The sequence below is a fragment of the Hyperoodon ampullatus genome, assembly GCF_949752795.1.
Source record: "Hyperoodon ampullatus genome assembly, chromosome: 14".
NCBI classification, from domain to species: Eukaryota; Metazoa; Chordata; class Mammalia; order Artiodactyla; family Ziphiidae; genus Hyperoodon; species Hyperoodon ampullatus.
Window position 1 is genome coordinate 45681681 of NC_136927.1, and position 17363 is coordinate 45699043.

The window sequence follows — 17363 nt, forward strand, 5'->3', positions numbered from 1 at the left end:
ATAAAAAGCACATAAACCACTTTGATGGTGAATTTTATGGCATGTGAATTATGTGGCAGTTTTTAAAAGTGCCTAGACTTTGAAACAAAAAATGTATAAATAACATTCTAGGGGTAAATACAAATTAGGGAATAGTTATAGCAAATTAATAATGGGAGAATTTGGTCAGAGGATTATTAAGGGGGAATTTCTTTCTACTTCGAAATTCATTGAAGAGAGTGAATTATGAGACCTATTTGAAGGGAGAACAGAAAGGCTCTGGAAAAAGTACAATCTGAGCTTAAAACATAACTGGCAAGAAATCTGGTAGATGATGACATTGTGAAATGAGTCAGTGAATTTGAGCGAAGTGGAGAATGAGTGGTACTCATGGATGCGGATTAAGAAGGCAAAGAAAGATAAGAATCTACAACATACATTTTTCTTCTGGGTTGTGCTCTTTTGTAAGTGCTTGGCTGCTCTTTTTCTAACTCTGCATTGCTTATGGCTCCCTGAATGGGTCATTGTTTGCCCACACAGGGCTGGACTTTAAACCCACTCCTGCTCTCAGAGGCATAGGTGAGGCATTGGTGTGGCTCTATGCCCTTCACAGAAGCCTTGTTCTTGTTCCTTAGAAAACATCCATCAGCAAATTGATGATGGGAGGTGGCCCGTCAGCACAGACCCCTGTAGAAGTCTTAAGTGGCAGAGTTTATGAAGAAACTTTGGTCTGAGAACCCCTTGTAATTGTGCTGAGCTGATGGTGCCAGACCTAAAGCCTGATCTTGTTTTATTTTCCACTAAAATGTAGTGTTTGAAGAGAGACTAATTTAAGTAATCAAATGTTTTCACTTTATTAGGGATGGTGTCCAGTCATTTAAAAAAATAAACAACTGACATCCCATTCTGTCACATTAAAATCATGGCTTCAATCTTCTGGGAGAAGCAGAACCCTCTAGACCCCAGTGAAATGTTTAATCATCACATCTATTACAGATTGTAAATTTAACATCATGAAAAGCCCGACTTAGGCATAATTTTCTTCTTCTATTTTTTTTTTTTTAATTTTAAACTACCAAGGAACCTCAAACCAGTTACCCAGCTATACGTCAGTGTGGACGCCAGCACCAAAGAGAGCCTGAAGAAAATTGACCGCCCGCTCTTCAAGGATTTCTGGCAAAGATTCCTCGACAGTTTAAAAGCCTTGGCTGCAAAGGTAAGAATCATGACATCTTAAAAAAAAAGATTTTTTTTTCTTAAAAAAAAAAAAAAGACTAAAATCTTCAACTTTTTTCTAGACTTCCACTTTTATTATTCAGTAAATATTTATTGAGTTCCTCTTAAGTTTCTAGCACTCTGCCTTATATATATTATATGTCCTTCATGTGTTTCAGGAGAGAGATGCACACTCCCAAAGCTAATTAATAAAACACGGGTAAGCGCAGTACATAGCAATCCTAGAAGAGGTGTCAGCGAATGGTATATGTTTAAATATGAAGTTAATTTTCCTGAATTTCTAGAACAAAATTTCCTACCCAATAAGGAACTCAACCCCAGAATGTCCGACCCCAGTGTCTTTTCCTGCAAACAGTTGCCCCTTCTTAAGTCTTCCTATTCTTTTAGACCTAAGGTACCTTCTGGTTCTTCTTGTCCATTGGCCCCTATGTCAATAGTCGGTATTTTCTGTTAGTTCTACCTCTTCTTCTCTTGTAGCCATTTCCCCTTTTCTGTTCTCTTTGCTTCTACCCTGCAGTTCCTCTTGGTTTACCCAAATCTAACTGATACTGACAGTCACTACAGGAGCTTAAAAAATTACAGTTTCCTATTCCTAGGGGGATTTGAGAATCTGCATTCTAAACATCTTGGGTGATTTTTGATGTGCAGCCAAATATATGGAAGTCACTGTCCCAGAAAACCTGCCTTTCTCTCCTTTGCCCAGCACTTACTGTGGCATTCCCACCCCGTCGCCGTCTGGCTGCAGTGAACGTTTCCAGACTCATCCTTCACCATGTTCCCCAGGAATGCTACACATCCCTGCTTGTCTTGCTATTTCTGCAGGTGTGCCCAGCACTTGTCCCGAGTCTTTGGTTACCTCCTCAGAACCTAGACTGTCCTTTCTTTCCATTTCTTCGACTTGTAGAAATTCTGTGCAACCTTCAAGTCTCAGCTTCATTATTACCTCTACTGTGAAGCCTTTTTCAGTTGCAAATAGCTGCCCCTGTCTGCCTTCCCAAGTTTTATATCTGTAAATACACTTCATTTCCTCTGTTTTATCCTAGCTTCTCTCTCCCCAACTGGATTCCTTACTCATGTCTGAATTCTAACACGACATAGTTAATGGTGTTTGATAAGTGTTTGTTAAAAGAATGAATGAGTGGAGACTCACCCAGAGCTCTGTAGTAGTGAGATGTACTCTACCCATTTTCTTGACTTTTCAGCTGACAGAACCGCCTCGCACCTCCCCCGCCCCCCGCTTTTATGCTTGAGAAGTTAAATCAGTGCCTTTTTTGGTGATTAACACTGACATTATTTAAGACATTCAAAATAGGCATTGGTTTCTGATCTGTCTTGGATTATTTATAAAGCTAGCAAGTCAGATGCTTTTTGGTTCCTAAATTTTCTTCGTCTCTGGACTTCACCTTCAGCTGTATCCTCATTGCTTATTGCTGAGACAGGAGATACTTAGCATAAAAATCAGAACGGATTTAGATGGAAGTAAACAGCAGGGGCTGGCAGTCTCAAACACATAAGAGATTGTTATCTAGACCATATCCTGAGTCGGAGTGTGGAAGATGAGAAATAGGCATTAGCAGAATGGCTCAATAGGCTCCTTTTTGCCTTTTGGCCAAAATTTTCCACAAAATGAATTCGTATCTTGAAGTTACAAGTAAGCCTTTGGATGTCCAGTTCAGTTGTAAGTACTCTGGATTGACTCATTGATAGTAATGCACTAACTTAAAGTTCTACAATATTTTCTAACCCATGAGCTTCTTACATATAATATCATAATTGTGTCCACGTAACTCTAGTTGAAAAAGTTTCCTCGGGCTGTTTAAACTCGCTGCTCTCAGATTAGGGCAATTGCTCTCTAAGCATTTTGTAGCAATTAGTTTATGTTTCTCATTCTTGTATTGTTTATACTGTCATTTAAGAAAGATCTGCAGCAGGAAGCTGCTGTCAAAATAAAAAGTTTTCTTTAAATTAACTCAAGCTATGTTATTTCCTTTTGAATGTCTGATATTATTGGTACATTAGATACTATCAAGAAAGGTCGACTTTACTGCTGTTTAATACTGAAAAATAAGACATTTATGTTGTGACTATACTTATTAGCTAGGGTCAAATATATGATCACTATCATCTGATAATCATTTGAGTTTTTCAATGAAAACTTTGAAATAAAAGTGATATTTGAGATGTTTCAATTAGAACATCCATACTGTTATCTTCTGTTACTTGTTTGACTTTTTAGTATACCTGAGCAAGAAAAGACATTTGAAGAGAAAGAATTTCTTAAACTTTATAAACAAAGAAATCCGATTTTTCCCAAGCTTTTCAGCCTACGTATGATCTAGTACCACCCAAAGTAGAAGAAGGTAGCATATTTTGTTTTATTACTCTTGGCAAGTATAAAGGTTACATTTCAAGATTTTTATCCTTTGTCTAAATGTTCCTTTTCAAATATGAGGGGAGAAATAGATTGGTATTTCAGTATGTGGGGCTAAAAAGCAATTCCATCAAGATAACACAGCGTGTTAGCTTCAATTTCTGGACATGGCAGCTACTTGTCAAGCAGTCCTTTTTTTTTTAAAAAAAAAGAAATCCATCTTGTGCAAGACAGCACTGCCTACCTTTGGCAGTAGACTTTTTTAAAAAATAAATTTATTTATTTATTCATTTACTTAATTTTTGGCTGTGTTGGGTCTTCACTGCTGTACATGGGTTTTCTCTAGTTGCTGCGAGCAGGGGCTACTCTTTGTTGGCAGTGCACGGGCTTCTCATTGAGGTGGCTTCTCTTGTTTTGGAGCATGGGCTCTAGGCGTGTGGGCTTCAGTAGTTGTGGCACGTGGGCTCAGTAGTTGTGGCTTGCAGGCTCCAGAGCACCCGCTCAGTAGTTGTGGCGCACAGGCTTAGTTACTCCACTGATGTGGGATCTTCCTGGACCAGGGCTCGAACCTGTGTCCCCTGCAGTGGCAGGTGGATTCTTCACCACTGCACCACCAGGGAAGCCCTGGCAGTAGACTTTTATCAGCAGTGTGACCAGATGTGTTTCTGCTGGCACATTATTATGCCAAGTTGAAGATCCAGCAGAAAATGGAAGTAATTAATCCTTTTCCACATTTGAGCAATAATACTGATATTCTTGAAACCTCATGTTTGAAAGACAAAAATAATTTCCCGCATTACATATTTTTTGGGTATCCAAAATGAACTTAGTTCTATGGATGTGAGCATTGCATTGACCTGATGTTATCGGAGGAATGTTGTCTCACTGTGAAGAAGGGCTTATTATACATTAATGAGATTGCTCTGTATCTAATATTTAAATAAACCAAAGTATCCATGTGACCCGCAACTGGCAGTTTTTAAAAAACAAATATTTAATATTTGACCTTATCTCTGATTATAAAAATTACACATTGAATATAGAAATTTGGGGGGAAGTAAAGAGAAATATAAAGAAACAAAGGAAGAAGCTACCTATAATTCCAGGACCTTGAGGCAGCTACTACTGACGTTTTGAAGTAGTACTTCTAGTTAATCCTTTGAGAGGGAGAGAGTGATTTGTTTTGCGTATATGATTCAATTTTATATGTTGCTTTTTGTTGTTAACACCGGGTCATGAGCATTTTTGCATGCTATTAAAGTTTCTCTATGACCTTCAGGTTAAAGACAGCATAGTTTTTCATCAGTAACAGTGTGAGATAATATATATATTGGTCTCTGTCCCCAGTTCCTGGCACAGAGTTCCTAAAGCCCTTGTAACTTTCTAAGTGATAAGAGCGTTAGGAGCATCTTTTATTCTAATAAGGCACCTTGGAATTTTCAGCACCCCCCTGACCCCCCCCAGCCCACACACACATACCCCTTCGGGGAGATGGGCTGGAAGTGAACTTAATAATTGATTGTGCCTGCGAGAGGAAGCCTCCATAAAAATCCCACTAAGGGGTTTGGGGAGCTTCCAGGTTGTTGAACACATCCACATATCAGGAGGTTGACGCGCCCCCAACTCCATGGGGACAGAAGTGCCTGTGCTCAGAACCCTCCCAAGACCTCGCGTTATGTGTCTCTTCCTCTGGTTGTTCATCTGTACCCTTTAATAAACTGGTTAACCTAAGTCAGTGTTTCCCTGAGTTCTGTGAGCTGCTGTAGTAAATTAATCAAACCAGAGGAGGGGGTTATGGGAACCTCTGATTCAGAGCCCATCAGCCAGAAGCACAGGTGATAACCTAGACTTGGGACTGGCCTCTCAAGTAGGCTGTAGTCTCAGAATTAATTTGTAGGACACCAGCTGGTGTTGCAGAGAATTGCTTGGTGAGGGAAAATCCCTCGCACATTTGGTGACCAGAGGTGTCAGAAGTGAAGTGTTGTGTGTGAGTGGTAAAGCAGACACATGGGAGAGAAGACTGGGTTTTTCCCTCCTCACTCAGTTTCCTGCTTGTTGGCCAGTATCAGGGTCTCGCAAGAGTGTTTTCCAGCCTGCTTCTTCATATCGTGGAGGCCTGAGTGTAAATCAGGTTCCTGTCCTGAGCACACCTGAGAGGGGGCCTTGTGCCTCTGCTGCTCTCCAGTTGCAGCATGCACATTTTGTTACTTTCTAACATTTCTAAAGTCAGATAGCCAGAGATGGCATGTCATATTTAATTGCTAGCATGGTTACTTTCATAAAGGAGAGACATAAAATGATGGTACATAAAATAATTGTGTGTCTTACAATCTAGAATATCTTAGAGTCAATGAAATAGCCTATCTTCTTCCCTCCCTCCCTTTTAGGATAAGCTAATCACCCCTCCATCATTCTGACTAGTTCCCCTGGTTATTGATCTATTTGGTTTATTTCCACCTCCCTTATCGATGCCAAAGTCTTCTCTTGAGCCTTAGTCCATCTGGCTGTGGTCTGGATATTTGTTTCTTCTTATTTTCTTTTCTTAGGCTTTATCTTGCCCTTTACCTTTATCTAACCTGTGTGTACCCTCTCTGTAGGCATGGATCTTCCAGGGTGTTGATTCCACCCATCTTGGGTTTAATGCCATTTCACCCTCCTCTGGTTGGCTAAAAGGATATTCTGGTTTTAGCCACTTTTGAAATCAGACCAAGACTGCTGACCTTGATCTCTCCCATGGTGTTTTCCAAAGCCAGTGCCTACAAACTGTTTGGCTTCCCCCAGCCCCAGGAAATTCCCTAGTAAATAGGTTTTCTCCAGATCTGACTTCTGCCTAAGCTTATTAAGGAAAGATGAACGTGGTGCATCTTAGGTTCATGTTGAGACATTAAGTGATGTCTAGTAGATCATTGCTTACATGACTTGGGGACTCAGAGGAATGTTGGAGTGTGAATATGTAGATTTAGAAGTCATCTCTGTAGCAGTAGATTGCAGGTGAAGGCAAGAAAGTGGATGGAATTATCCAAGAAGTGTCTAAAGAGGGCCAAAGAAGGAAGCTTAGGGAAGACAACTTTTCAAGCTTTCAAGATGAAGAGCGTATATAGAGAGTGACTCTGGGAAGAATTTGATAATGGTGTTGGTACAATCCGAAGCAAGTATTGTTTATTACGTACAATTCAAAGAAACAATGAGTTTTCATGAAGATATTGAGGGAAGGTTAAGGGGTGATGAAAAAGAAACTTGGTTTACCAGTTGGCCTCTAATGACTGTGTCAAAAAGAAGTAGAATACAGTGTTTTGCATAGAAACCATTGTGTAGTGGGTCGAATGGAAGGATGGAAGTGGGGAGAGTGAACAAAAGATATTAATGTAATGAATATTAACCTTTTGAACCCAGAGCAATAATATTGTTTAAAGAAGAAATTAAAGACATTTCCTTTTATGAGGTTAAACATTAGATAACCATATCTGCTAAAAACAGATTAGAAAATAAATATTCCCATAATGAAGAAAATAAGATGACTTATACGCCACCAGAATTCAAAGGTAAAAACACTATTACTACAGTGCTGTTTTTCTTCCAGAGTTTAATTTATGTGTATATAAGTGTGTGTGTATTTTACTTATAAAATGAGATCATTACATATTTTTACAATTGTACTTTTAATTTAAAATATCATGAACAACTCTGTCAAATTCTGTCACCATACATTATTTTGCCCATTCTTGAACTTTTACATTTATTTATTTATTTTATTTATTATTTTTTTTGCGGTACGCGGGCCTCTCACTGTTGTGGCCTCTCCCGTTGCGGAGCACAGGCTCCGGATGCGCAGGCTCAGCGGCCATGGCCCACGGGCCCAGCCGCTCCGCGGCATGTGGGATCTTCCCGGACCGGGGCACGAACCCGTGTCTGCTGCATTGGCAGACGGACTCTCAACCACTGCGCCACCAGGGAAGCCCCTTACATTTATTTTTGATTTGACTATTTTTGAACTTTATACAAATAGAACCATTTATTATGTATTCCTTTGTGTCTGATTTTTTTTTTTTTTTTTGCTCAATAACCTGTTTGAGATTTCTCCATGATGTTATATGGAACAATTCATTCATTTTTAGTGCTGTATAGTATATGACTATACAACAAACTATTCAGTGTTTCTACCATTGGTGGACATTTGAATTGTTTTATGTTTTTCACTATTATGAATAATTTTTATGGACATTCTTGTAGATATATAAATATACCTGCATTTTTGTTGGGTAAATATGTAGAGCGGAATTGTTAGATTACAGGGTAAGTGTACATCCCACTTTAGTAGATACTACCAGTTTTCCAAAGTAATTGTACCAATTTATATTTCTACCAGTGGTGTGTGAGAAGGCCAGTTGTTCTACATTCTCTGACCTCCCCCCCACTTTAAAATTTAGCCATCTTCATTGTTGTTTAGTGATATTTCACTGTAGTTTTAGGTTGCGTTTCCCCAGTGAATACCTTTCAATTTGAATACTTTTACAGATGCTGATTGGCCATTTGGCTATCCTTTTTATGTGAATTATGTGTTCAATTCTTTTGTTCCGTATTTATTTGGATTATTGTTGATTTTTTATTGACTTGTAGATGTTCTAAAATATATTCTGGATACAAGAGTTTTGTCAGATACATGTTTTCAAGATACCTTCTAGTCTGTCTTTGCCTTTTTACTCTTAATGATATATTTTGATAAACAGAAGTTCTTAATTTTAACAAAGCCCAATTTATTAATTTGTTGAAGTTTTATGGTTAGTACTTTTCATGTCCTGTTTATGAAATCTTTGTCTACCCCAAGGTCATGAAGATATTTTCTTATTTTTTTTTGTAAAAGTTTTATTTTTCTTTCACATTTGGGACTATGAATCATCTCAAATTAATTTTTTTAGGGTAATTTGAGGAGGGTTTATTTAGTAAGGGCTTAATTATAAAAGTGTGTGGAAGGAATAGAGGAACCATTGGAATTGTGCCAAGGATCCTGGGGCCAGCAGCACCAGAGTATTACCATCCGCATAAGTGTCCAACAACAGGGGGATTGATTGCTAATATGAGTGGCTGACACTTACCAAATATTGGGTGGAGAGAGCTTTAAGCTTCCCCTTGTCCGTTTTTGCATTCTGATAGAAGTTTGGGGCGTATTTCTGGACAAAGCTCTCAGGGGATACAGTTTTGGTAAGAGGGAGCAAAGAGTTAATTCAAAACTCTTGTTCATGCTTTTGCCCATAGGTAGATGAGGACTAGGTAGGCTGGGAGCTGGTCCTTCTTGAGGGGATTCTCTGACCTGGGGAGGCCTAGCTAGACCAAAGTACAGCCCAAAGGAAGGAGTATGTGGTTTGGGGCAATTCTCCTGAGGGTCTGAAGGACAAGGTCTTGTCTTGGGGATAACCTTTTTCTTTTTTTTTAAGGAAAAATTTTTTTTTTCAATTTTATTGAGAAATAATTGACATATATTACTGTATCAGTTTAAGGCCTGTAGCCTGATTGTTTGAGTTACATATACTGTGAAATGCTTGCCACATCCATCTTTTTATGTTTTTATGATGTTAATTAGCATTCTTTTACTTCCACTCAGAGAACTCTCCCTTTAGCATTTCTTGTAAGGCGGGTCTGGTGGTGATAAACTCCCCCAGGTTTTGTTTGTTTGGGAAAATCTTTCTCTCTCTTTCTGTGTCTGAAGGACAGCCTTACGGGGTATAGAATTCTTGGTTGACAGTTATTTTCTTTCAGTATTTTGAATATGACAGCTCATTCTCTCCTGGCCTGAAAAGTTTCTATTGCAAAATTCACTGATTGTTTCATGTGAGTTCCCTTGTGAGTTTTCTTTTTTCTCTCACCACTCTTAAAATTCTTTCTTTGACTTTCGACAATTTAATTATAATGTGTCTGGGTGTGATCCTGTTCAGTTCAACCTGTTTGGGCCCTTTGGGCCTCATGGATCTGGATGTCCATTTCTCTCCCGAGGTTAGGAAGTTTTCAGCCATTATTGCTTTAAATATACTTTCTGTCCCTCTATCTTTCTCTTGTCTTTCTGGAATTCCCATAATGCGAATATTGTTTATTTTCGTGGTATCCCATAATTCCTGTAGGCTTCCTTCAGTTTTTCATTTTTTTCCCCTTTTTGTTCCTTTGACAGTTTCCAATGTTCTGTCCTCCAGGTTGCTTATTATTTTGTTTTGTTTTCTTTTTTAAATGTGCGGTGAGTCTAATTTTGAAACTCTTTATTGAATTCTTTAGTTCAGTTATTCTATTTTTCAGTTCTAGGATTTCTGTTTGGGTTTTGTTTGTTTGTTTTGTTTTGTTTTGTTTGTGGTACACGGGCCTCTCACTGTCGTGGCCTCTCCCGTTGCGGAGCACAGGCTCCGGACGCGCAGGCTCAGCGGCCATGGCTCACGGGCCCAGCCGCTCCGCGGCATGTGGGATCCTCCCAGACCGGGGCATGAACCCGTGTCCCCTGCACTGGCAGGCGGACCCTCAACCACTGCGCCACCAGGGAAGCCCCTTAATTTTGTTTAGTTGTCTCTCTGTGTTTTCTTGTAGTTCACTAAACTTCCTTAAGAGGATTATTCTGAATTTTTTGTGTGATAGTTCATCAGTCTCCATTTCTTTAGAGTCAGCTGTTGGAGCTATTAGTTTCTTTTGGTGGTTTCATATTTACCTGATTTTTGACGATTCTTGATTCCTTACATATTTTTCTATGCATTTGAGTAATTGGGCTCTTCTTCCAGACTTCACAGGTTTGCTTTGGCAGAGACAGTTCTTCACTAGGCAGCTCAGTTTGGGTTTCTGGGTGTGTCTGCTAGTAATGTCCTTGGGCAGCTGGGGCCTGCTATTCTGGTCTGTTTTGGGCGAGGCACTTGTTTGAGCTCTGAGAATGGGGATGGGGGCAGTGTGTCACTGCCTGAGTAGTTTGTATAGGGCTGCTGACTTGGTTCCCCACACAAGTGAGGCTGGAGGAGGGGCTCCATGGTTGCCTGGATTCTCTGATCAGGCTTACTCAATGGTCCTGACTGTGTACTATATTCTGTAGTAGATGGGGCTGTGAATTAGCTTCCCTGCCCTGGCAGGCCAGCCAGATGGGATCCAGGTCCCGTATAGCTGGTTGTTTGGGGACCTGAATCAGGCCAGTGTGCACTGAATTTCCTGGTCAGGGAAGGCTATCGGTTTTGCTCTGCAGATCAGGGAGGCATGGGCTGTGATCTCTGTTCAGTGCCGCTGTACATAGAGCCATTGAATGGGCTGTGCAGCTTCCCCTGTGCTCTGGTCAGACTCCCTGGTTGGACAGGCTGAAGGCTGTATTCAGCAATAAGTGGGCCTGTGAATTAGATTCCCAGCCTGGGTGCAGCAGGAGAAGAAGCTCTAAAACTGGTAAAGCTTTTTGTTGTCACACTCCAGGTTTCCTGACTGAGCCAGGGCCATTGGCTTTGGTCTGCAAACCATCGGCTCTGCCTGCCCACCTCTCCGCTGGAGTCCTTCTGGGCCACACAGCTTCCAGGTGTTGTCAGCAGCCCTTCTGGTCAGATGAGGCTGGAGGACACTATCCACAGTGGGTGGGATTGTGATTCAGCTCCTCGCTTGGGCACAGGCAAACCGGGCTCTAGGGCAGCAAAACTCCTTGTTTGAGGATCCGAATCAGGCAGATCTGCCCCCTGCCAAGTTCCCTGGTCAGAGCGCGCCCTGGGCGCTCTGCAGGTGAGCAGAGCCACTGGTTGGGGTCACTGCCTGGACACTGCAGGTATGAACTCAGTCTCCCAAGATCCACGTGCTGGTTGTTGCAGGCCCCTCCCCGCTTCTCTGTGACAGTCAGATTCTGAGTGTTTGCACCCGAAGATTCCCTGCAGTCGCCGTGGTGCAGTATCAGAGTAGGGGCTCCCACAAAGCGACCCATTTTGCTGGGGGCAGGGAGGGTGCTGCCTGTCCCCGCTGGGTTCTCTTTTCCTATTGGAGGAACCGGAGACTTAGGAGACCCCTCTGTGTGCTGCTGCACTACCCTGGGGGAGGGGCAGTGTGGTCAATGTGCAGCCCCTTCTCTTACCTTCTGTCGCAGTCTGTCTTGGTCTCTGTGGTGCAGGGGGTGCTTCAGCCTCACCCCCGTGTTCTAGAATTCTCTCAGTGGTGTCTTGTTTTTGAATAGTTGTTAGTAGTTCTTCTGAGAGGGAGTGAAGTCAGGAACAACCTATGTTGCCCTCTTGGTGATGTCACCCTCAGATACATTTTTATATATGGTATAACGTAGCAAGTCGAGGTTAATTTAAAGGTTTGAAATCTGGTACTCTAAGTCTTCCAGCTTTTTCCTTCAAGATCTAGTCATCTTTCTCTTTGTGAATTTTCCCTTTGGTGATGTGTTTAAAAAGTCCTCACCCACCTCTCCTGGGTTATAAAAATATTTGTGCATATTTTCCTGTTCTTTCATGGCCTAATTTTAAAAAACTTGACTCTTTAATCCAACTGGGATACAATTTCATATTCACTTTTATTTAGTTATCCAGGATCATTTATTGAATAATTCATCCTTTGTGCATTGATGTGATAAGCTTATTGTATACTGAAACTTATATCAGTGCCAGTTCATTCCAAGGAGATGCTATATGTGTTGATTTTGACCTTTTTTTCCATTAACAGTGTGTCACAGACATTTTTCCACAGTAGTAAATGTAACACTTCAGCACTGGTCTTATTGTCTGGGTACTATCTTATTCTGTGGGTCTAACAATTTAATTTGCAGGTCTTGTCTTTGGTGGCTTTCCCTTTCTCTCTCCTCCTCCTCCTCCCCCCCCCCAGTCTGTTTCCAGCACTTATGTGCCAGCGGTGCCTTGTGCTATCTTGTAACACGCCATCATAGTGCTTACCACGGTGGGTTGTGATTGCTTAGTTAATTGTCTTTCTTCTTGCAAACTGAAAAGTCCCAGAGAGAAGGTACAGTGTATGTCATGTCATTTTTGCTCTCCCAGCTCTTATCACAGTGTGACACACAATAGCCACATGATAAATGTTTGGTGAATGAGCAAATTAGATTTATCTCCTTTCCTTTTGATGTATATTTCATCATTAACCAACAGTCTGTCTTGTGTAGCAGTTAAGAGCTTGGGATTCTTAAATAAGACTGCTCATGTTGGAGTCCTGTCTCTACCACTTCCTGGCTAATATTGGTCAAGAGACTCAGTTTTCTCATCTGTAAAATGGGGTTAATAGCAGTGCTGACCTCATAAGGTCTAGATAGAAACATCTAAAAACATCATGGGGTGCTTATGTTTATGTTTTAAAGTATAATGCCCTCTAACACCGATTTTGTAGGTATGATTAAATATTTTGGAGATGTAAAAAATAGAGTAAATAAGGTGGTAAATACCAATATAACTACCATCTAGCTTAAGAAATAAAACATTATAAATTCAGCTGCAGTCCCTATGAACCTCTTTTCTTTCATATTTCCTTTCCTTCCCTCTATTTCAGAGATAATCTGTGTCCTGTATTTGGTGTTTATCATTCTATGCTATTTTTATACTTCACTCTATATTTACAACTTTGTAAACAACAGAGCTGTTTTTCATATTTTAAAACCGTATATAATAGTATCATCATAGCATTCTGCAAGTTGTTCTTTTTTTGAGCATTAGAAAAACTCAAATTTACCATTTTAACTGTTTTTACATGTGTAGTTCAGTGGTATTAAGAACGTTCACATTGTTGTTCAACCATCACCACAGTCCGTTTCCAGAGTTTTTTATCTTCCCAAACTGAAACTACACATCCATTAAGCAATAACTCCCCATTCCCTGCCCCCCACTGCCTTTTTATTGTTTATTTGTTTAATATTATATTTGTGGATTTACTCATGCTGATACATTTAGCTTTTGAGACACTGTAACTGCTCTATAAGCATTCCATCTTATAAATATTCTACAATGTATTATTCATTCTCCTGTGGATGGGCATTTGAGTTTTTCTGAAGTTTTCAACTCTGCAGTGAACATTATTGAAAGTGTTTCTTTGTATACACATGCAGTGGTTTCTTTAGGGTCCATATCCAGGAGTGAAAATTGCTGGATTGTAGGATATACACATCTTCCATTTAACTAGATTTTTTCAAAGTACTCAGGAGAGTGGCTTTGGAGACTAGTGTATTTGAGTTTCTGTTTTCTGTCCTCACAAATACGTGGTATTGTCAGGTTTTAAGATATATACATCTTCCATTTAACTAGATTTTTTTCAAAGTACTCAGCTTTTTAACGTTTTTAAGTTTTAATGTATTGTCATGCTTTTTTAAGTTTTGCCAGTCTGATGGGTATGACTTGGTATCCATCAGGACTTGTGGTTTTATTTTACGTTCCTCTGTGTAGTGGGGTGAATATCTGTGGGATGTCCTCCACCACATGCAGGCTTGGCTCTAACCCTGGTCACCTTGCACCTGGCAGAGTGCTCTCCGGTGGGCCATTGCTGCAGCACGTGTTCAAGGTGGTAAAGTGTGGAAGGTGTTATTAGTTGGATAGTCAGATGCTCTTGCTATAGTGAACTCCTTCACTGGCAAGAGTCCATCCTGACTCTCAACATCGATATTACTACCTAGACAATGCACACGTGGCCTACTGCATTCTGGGGCCACAATGCCTGTGTTTGAATTCTGGGTCCACCCCTCAGAGCTTTGTGATCTTAGGCAGCATCCCTGTGCTTCAATTCCTTTATCTGTAAGATGGGGATAAAGGAGCACTTACCTCATAGGCTTGTTTTGAGGATTAAATGAATTATTGTGGAAAGTGCTTACTGGAATGACCTATAAAACAGAGTAAGACTTAATAAATGAAAACTTATTTATAAGCTTCCAAGATGGTTTAGTGAGAATTTATAATCTGTATGTCATGTTGAGGACTTTATGTCCTCAGTTTTTAAAATATATATTCTTTTAAATAAAAATTATTCAGCTGACTTAAATTTATATCTATTTTGAGTATGTACATTTTAAGGTATTCTGAGTTTACCTGGTCTCTGCTTTGAATGTTTATTCTCAAGACCAGAAATTGTTTGTTGGTTTATTTTAACTCTGTAACTCTCTCTAAGCAGGAGAACTTCATTGCAGAAGGGAGGTTCTGAAAATAATTTTGTTACAAATATCTGCAGTACATAATCTTCCCTGTTGCCTTACTTCATATGTATTTATCTGTGGATCATTTTTTATCTTGAATTTTAAAATGGAACAAATATTGGTAATACTTGAAGCAAGTATATATAGGCACATGCATACACATATATGTGTATACATGTGTGTGCATATATATTTTTGTGGCATCTCCATATTTATTTACATATATGTATAAAGTATGTATATATAAAATATATATTTTTTGCAATAGCTCCAAATAAAAAAATGTAAGTTCCAAACACTGGAAACTGTAATGATCACCATATGAAAAAAATTCTGTTTCCCTCTTAGACTTATCTTCATGAATCATCATTTTGCTTCATGATCTGTTAATGTTAGAGGGATAAGATCCCTTGATTTTGCCTGTAGACCTCATAAAAATACTAGTCAAGCGTCTTGTTTCTTAAATATTTCTCAGTTGTATAATGGTGTATTTTGGGATAAGGATAGTTCTGAAAAAAAGATTTTTAAATGAAGTCTTAAAATAAAGGTAATAAAGTGAATAAAGTTAGGAGAGTTTAAAAAGTACTGAATTTAATGAAAATGCTACTACCAATCATTAAGAAAAAGACCAATAAAACAATAGAAAAATAAGCCAAAGATAAAAACCCTTAATGGAACATGAAATGCAAATGGCTTTTAAATACAAATAAGAATAATAGTAAGGAAAAAAGTACTCTCATATATTTCTGGTGAGAATACAAATTGGTACAATCTCACCTTTGAAGGACACATTTAAAAAAAATTTCACTTAAAAAATCATTTATTTATTTATTTATTTGGCTGCGTTGGGCCTTCGTTGCTGCACGCGAGCTTTCTCTAGTTGTGGTGAGTGGGGGCTACTCTTCGTTGCGGTGCGTGGGCTTCTCATTGCGGTGGCTTCTCTTGTTGCGGAGCATGGGCTCTAGGTGCGCGGGCTTCAGTAGTTGTGACATGCGGGCTCAGTAGTTGTGGCTTGTGGGCTCTGGAGCGCAGGCTCAATAGTTGTGGCGCATGGCCTTTGTAGCTCCACAGCATGTGGGATCTCCCCGGAGCAGGGCTCGAACCCGTGTCCCCTGTATTGGCAGGCGGATTCGTAACCACTGCGCCACCAGGGAAGTCCCTTAAGGGCACTTTTATGCTGTCTATTAAAATAAAAAGTGCATGTGCCTTTTTTTTTTTTTTTCGGTACGCGGGCCTCTCACCGCTGCGGCCCCTCCCACTGCGGAGCACAGGCTCCAGACGCGTAGGCCCAGCAGCCATGGCTCACGGGCCCAGCCGCTCCACGGCACGTGGGATCCTCCCGAACCGGGGCACGAACCCGCGCTCCCTGCATCGGCAGGCGGACTCCCAACCACTGTGCCACCAGGGAAGCCCGCATGTGCCTTTTGAGTGAGCAGTTCATATCAAGTAATTTACCCTGAGACATACTTCCATCCACCTGAAGTAAAATATATACAAGATTATTCATTGTGACATTACTTATAATAACAAAAGATTGGAAGCAAACTATCCATCAGTAGAGAACCAATTAAATAAATTACGGTATGCACCTATACATTTGAATTTTTTTTGACTTGAGCGTCTGGCGGTGGAGGGAGCTCTTTGGCTGTTTTCCTCTTTGCACCTTTTCGGAGTGTTACTTATTTTCAAAAAGGATAACCATCAAGGTGCTGCCCCAAGAAGATAATTTTTTCTAGGGAAGAGAATTGTAAAAACTTTTATATTCTTCTTCTTTCTAGTAGTAACAGACATTATTGAAACTTGAGTAAAGCAGAGAAGGTGGGATAGAAGCTAAAAAGCCCCTAGCAGAGAGCAGAAATTTGATGGATGTCAGATCATAGTGGGTTATAGAGAGTGGGTATTTTAATTGTCCCATGTACAAACATTTTCATTTTGAGCTCTTATTTCATCAACATTACACATACTTGTTTTTCCTAACTATTCTAACCAACACATAATATAATTTCCCAAGAGTTAACGCTAGTAATTAGTCATCTTAAACATGTTATTTGATCACCATTTGATACAATGTTTACTAAAAAACATTGAGTTTTTGGGACTTCCCTGGTGGTACAGTGGTTAGGACTCGGCACTTCCACTGCACGGGGCACGGGTTCGATCCCTGGTTGGGGAACTAAGATCCCACGTGCCAACGTGGCCCAAAAAAAAAAGAAATTTTATACTCCATCTCCTGTTGTTTTTGTTTGTTTGTTTTCCACCCATTAGAAGCTTTCAGGCAGTGATTTTTTTCTGTAGTTAGTGTTTAGTCAAAGTATTTGATTGGAACCTCATGGGGGTCTTTATAGTCCTCGGAAAGTGAGCGTAGTGGAGGTATGTGACTCCATCATGGCACCGTACCAGCTTTGTGACCTTGGCAAAACTACTGATCTCTGTAACCTTTGTTTTCTCACCAGTTAAGCGGGATTAAAGTATTGATAGTTCATGACTCACCAGATTGTGTTGAGGGGTTAAATGAAATAACTCAAGTAAAACTCTTAGTACATTGCTTGGCACATGGGTTCAATAGTGTTAGTGCTATAAATTGTTAAAAAAATTAGTTCTAATCTAAGTAGTGATCATTTGCCTCTGAAAATAATTTTTGGTTATGAATGATTCTCAATACTTTGGAGACTG

The 17363-nt window shown here is 40.0% G+C and overlaps 1 protein-coding gene across 1 annotated transcript in view; it reads left to right on the plus strand.

Annotated features, from left to right (window-relative positions):
• The window catches only part of LOC307063466 (S-adenosyl-L-methionine-dependent tRNA 4-demethylwyosine synthase TYW1), a gene marked incomplete at both ends in the record, with an annotated part of 146220 nt that overhangs the window by 76948 nt on the left and 51909 nt on the right, over positions 1-17363 (plus strand). The window contains one exon of the mRNA XM_079719631.1: positions 1060-1195. Coding sequence (XP_079575757.1) covers positions 1060-1195 — 136 coding nt within the window. The remainder of the gene's footprint in view (positions 1-1059; positions 1196-17363) is intronic.